Below are 3,647 nucleotides of genomic sequence, written 5' to 3'. Positions count from 1 at the left end.
CATATCAAGCCCCCGTACATTGAGGAGGCAATTGACGAGGATGACGAGGAAGATGTGTATGATGTTGCCACTAGAGACGACACACAACTACAGAGAGCCTCGCTTCAAAGATATGTGGTAAGATACTCGAATGGTACAATTTGTTATCTATTTGGTATTAAATATGTGTACTAAAACTGTCCAACCACGTTTCTGTACCTAGGCGACACAATTGTCAAGGATGTCCAACGAAGCATCGTTTCGGCTTCACGAGTCTAGAGGATAGGGGCCAGACATTCTCGAGGCTTTTGTGGAGGTAAACATAAACTTGTCTGTTTTAAAAATGTTTCTTTAGTGTATATGCGTTTGAGAAATGCACTAACTTTAACGTCTATTTATGCAGAAGGTGAAGCGGAGCTGCAGAAAGCTAGCTCGGAAGTTGAGCTGCATGGACACTTCTTGGGTGGAACCCGATTACCCGATGTGGTCCGGTGGCACGCCTTCTGGCTCTTTGAGGACACTAGCTAGCTATTCTCAGCCGGTGATAGGTGCCGCTTCCACAGTGCGTACACCACCACATCAAAGCGCTGGGAAGGAGCATGCAAACGAGGAGGAGGACGACGACAACGACCCCCCTGGGCTTCCGCATACAGCACCACCAGTGCGACGATTAACAACAGGACGAGATCAGCATGTCTCACCTAGGTGGTGTCCCGCTTGGTACCCAAGGAGCCTCACAGGTAGTAATAAAGGTAGTTTCTTTAAATACGTAGGCTCCATGAACTAACGATCATAAAGATTATAAGTAATCGTACATATCATATACTTGCAGGGTACGAGCCGTACGCACCGGCAACGCGACCACACCGACGTTGGCTACACTCCGAATGTGTTGCCTACAAATTCGAAGAGACAGAAGCGTCCAAGGGATCCTTACACTCATGGGAATTAGTTGTTTATGTCGAACAAATATAGTCGTCCGAAACTTGCAGACTCATGAACCAATGAAAATATTATGTGACTACTTGTCAACTTGCGCACATACTCCATTTATTTGTTTCATTATGTCGAACAAATATAGTCGTCCGAAACTTACAGACTCATGAACCAATGAAAATGTTATGTGACCACTTGTCAACTTGCGCACAGACTCCATTTATTTATTTCATATTCATTTCAATGCGTCGCGACAACACTGCCGGTGAGATTAACTAGCAACTAGTTCGGGAACCGATAGTCCCGGCGTATCTCGCCGTCGGTGGCCGGCGTCTTGGCCCCAATTCTCCCGAGCTTGGTCATCGACGCCACGAAATCGCCGAAGAAGGCACCCTGGTTGGACGCGTAGTAGTCGACCGTGCTGCGCGACCTCATGTCGGAGTAGAGCACCTGGTCGGAGCCCAGGAGGCCCTTGCCGACCTGCAAGTTCCGATAGAAGGCGTTGTCGAAGCCCACTGACGAGGGGTCGAGGAAGGCGAAGGCGTTGGGGTCGGAGTTGCAGGTGCCGTTCAGCTGCGACGCGAAGCCGGGGTCCATGGTCGCGTCGCTGCCGATCCTCACCGACAGCAGCTCCCGTTCAATTGCAATAGATGCTGGTCTTATGTCTACGTCCAGGTCTTGTCGCGTCGTGGTCTATGGCGTGGCAGACCCTACCACATCATCGGTCAGCGTCTCGGTCGCCTCCACATCACCCCTCTCGCGCCACCATGCATACGCGCGGCACAGGCGTTTCGCCGCACCATGACAATAGACGTGGTTAAAAGTTTTAGTTTTAAAAAAAAATTAAACAATGTTAGATTTAAAATTAGTTTACAAAAAATATTAAAAACAAAAAAAATCGCATAAAGCAGCTTCGCACCAAACTCCTCTCATCCTTTGGATGCTGCCCTAGTGTTTTTTTTTCTTTTTATGCGCATCCTGTGAGTAAAAAACTCTTGAGCTGGAGTCGTAACAGCTAGCTTTACCCCTCGTGACTTTGCAGAGACGATTAATATGTTCGCTGGTTAGTTTTAGTCTGGGTTTATCAGTCATGATACAATATTTTTCTCTCATAACAAATCAGCACTAGCCGGGCTTATCAACCTAGAAACCAATCAGCGAACAAACTGGATGTCATCAACGTTTAGTCTGTTCTTAATTATACCTTCAGAGGTTAGTACACTAATTTAGTATGTATGTCTTGGAGCATAATGACTGGGAAAGCTCCATGAGCCGCTTCGGATCTGTTTCTGCTGTACTCCTACGGCTTGGATGTTGGATTGGATCTCGACCCAACAACTCCTTTTGACGCGAACGAGCCGGATCTGTGCGATTTCCGGATCGTGACGAGAGACCAGGAGCGGACAAGTTGCCAACCAGAGCAGCGCTCGGTCGTCTATTGTTGTGGTTGTGAATTGCGATGACCTTGTCCTTCGTCCAGTTGTCCTTGTCCTTGTTACAGCTCGTGTCCTTTGGCTTGTTCCTGCCCTGCAGGATCTCATGTGACGGTCACTGATTCACACTGCACCCTCTTTTGCTTTTACGACTCCATCTCAGATCTCTGACACCTCGCTCGCCGCATCGTAACTAGAGATGTCCAGATTCAAATTCCCACGCGGACATTGTCAACTGGATAGGATATGTTTGGTATTGACATCATGAATATGTCATTTGAATATTCGATACAAATATAGTATCGGATATTAAATATCTGTATTTAAATGTGGACAAATTTAAACTCCTCCAAATAAATTTAGTCTCGAATATGGTAAAAAAAAAATATCAGTACCGTTTCATCCCATAGTCGTGACCGAGGAACGATTTTGAGAGAGAGAGAGAGGGGACGCAAACAAGCCACATGTTGCTGCAGCACGTAGCAGTAGCCTGAAGGCACTCCGCTGGCCGCCTGGCTGATCCATGTGTGCCTGATGTTAGGCAGTCGCTGAGCATGGCGGCGACCGGCGGCCGGCCGTGCCTACCCGGCATGCCGGTGTGGTATACGGAAGCGCGCGTGGGCGGGGTACGGGGGCACCAGCCACCAGGAACGGGGGAGCCGTGATGACGCGAGGCCGGGCGAAGCCGGGTGCACACCACAGAACGCGTGGCGGAAACCCGCCGGCGGCGACAGCAGGGAAAAAATTGAATTGGGGGCAAAAACGGTAGACATGCTGCTGGGGGACTGCGGTGCGACCGCCTTCAGGTCACAAATGCCGGAAGTGGCCGGTCGCGTTGTTCCCTTGTTCTTGTTCAACCACATCGGCTTTCGCCGGTACACGAGTGGAGGCTGCTGGAGGGCGAAACCCCAGCGATGCGATGATGTGCGCCCCTGCCTGTACGGTGCGATTGGATCGATCGGAGGGAGAAATCTTTTTTCAGCTGTATAAGTACATAACTAGAAAGACATAGATCGTGTGCAAAAAAAGAAGACTAGGTCAAAAACAAGAATTTTAGACCACGGTACTATCGAAACTAAATAAAATTGAGCTATTTAGCTGGTTCCAATTTTTTTTTCTTCTTAAAATAATTTAAAAATTAATTTACTTTCTAAAATCATACAAATATATTTCAAATCAGAAAATATGAATAAGCGCTTTTTTTCTTAAAAATATAATATATTCATTAGTGCTATATTTAGAGTTATTAGGATTTTGTTTTTGTTTTTTTTTCTAGTGTTTTATTACTCGAGTCTTTGC

At 47.3% G+C, this 3,647-nt stretch overlaps 1 protein-coding gene across 1 annotated transcript; it reads right to left on the bottom strand.

Annotated features, from left to right (window-relative positions):
* Positions 1-1,197: 1,197 nt before the first annotated feature.
* Positions 1,198-1,512, bottom strand: LOC136499912 (peroxidase 51-like). Its single transcript, XM_066495402.1, has one exon. It carries the CDS (start codon positions 1,510-1,512, stop codon positions 1,198-1,200), a length of 315 nt encoding a protein of 104 aa, XP_066351499.1.
* Between the last annotated feature and the right edge of the window lie 2,135 nt (positions 1,513-3,647).

This window comes from Miscanthus floridulus, chromosome 13, assembly GCF_019320115.1.
Source record: "Miscanthus floridulus cultivar M001 chromosome 13, ASM1932011v1, whole genome shotgun sequence".
In the NCBI taxonomy this organism is placed as follows: domain Eukaryota; kingdom Viridiplantae; phylum Streptophyta; class Magnoliopsida; order Poales; family Poaceae; genus Miscanthus; species Miscanthus floridulus.
Note: the sequence above shows the minus strand (reverse complement) of the source record. Positions and strands in the feature narration are given on the sequence as shown.

Bases quoted from the DNA above. Each gene is read 5' to 3' on its own strand.
- LOC136499912 (XM_066495402.1), bottom strand. From the start codon at position 1,512: ATGGACCCCGGCTTCGCGTCGCAGCTGAACGGCACCTGCAACTCCGAC.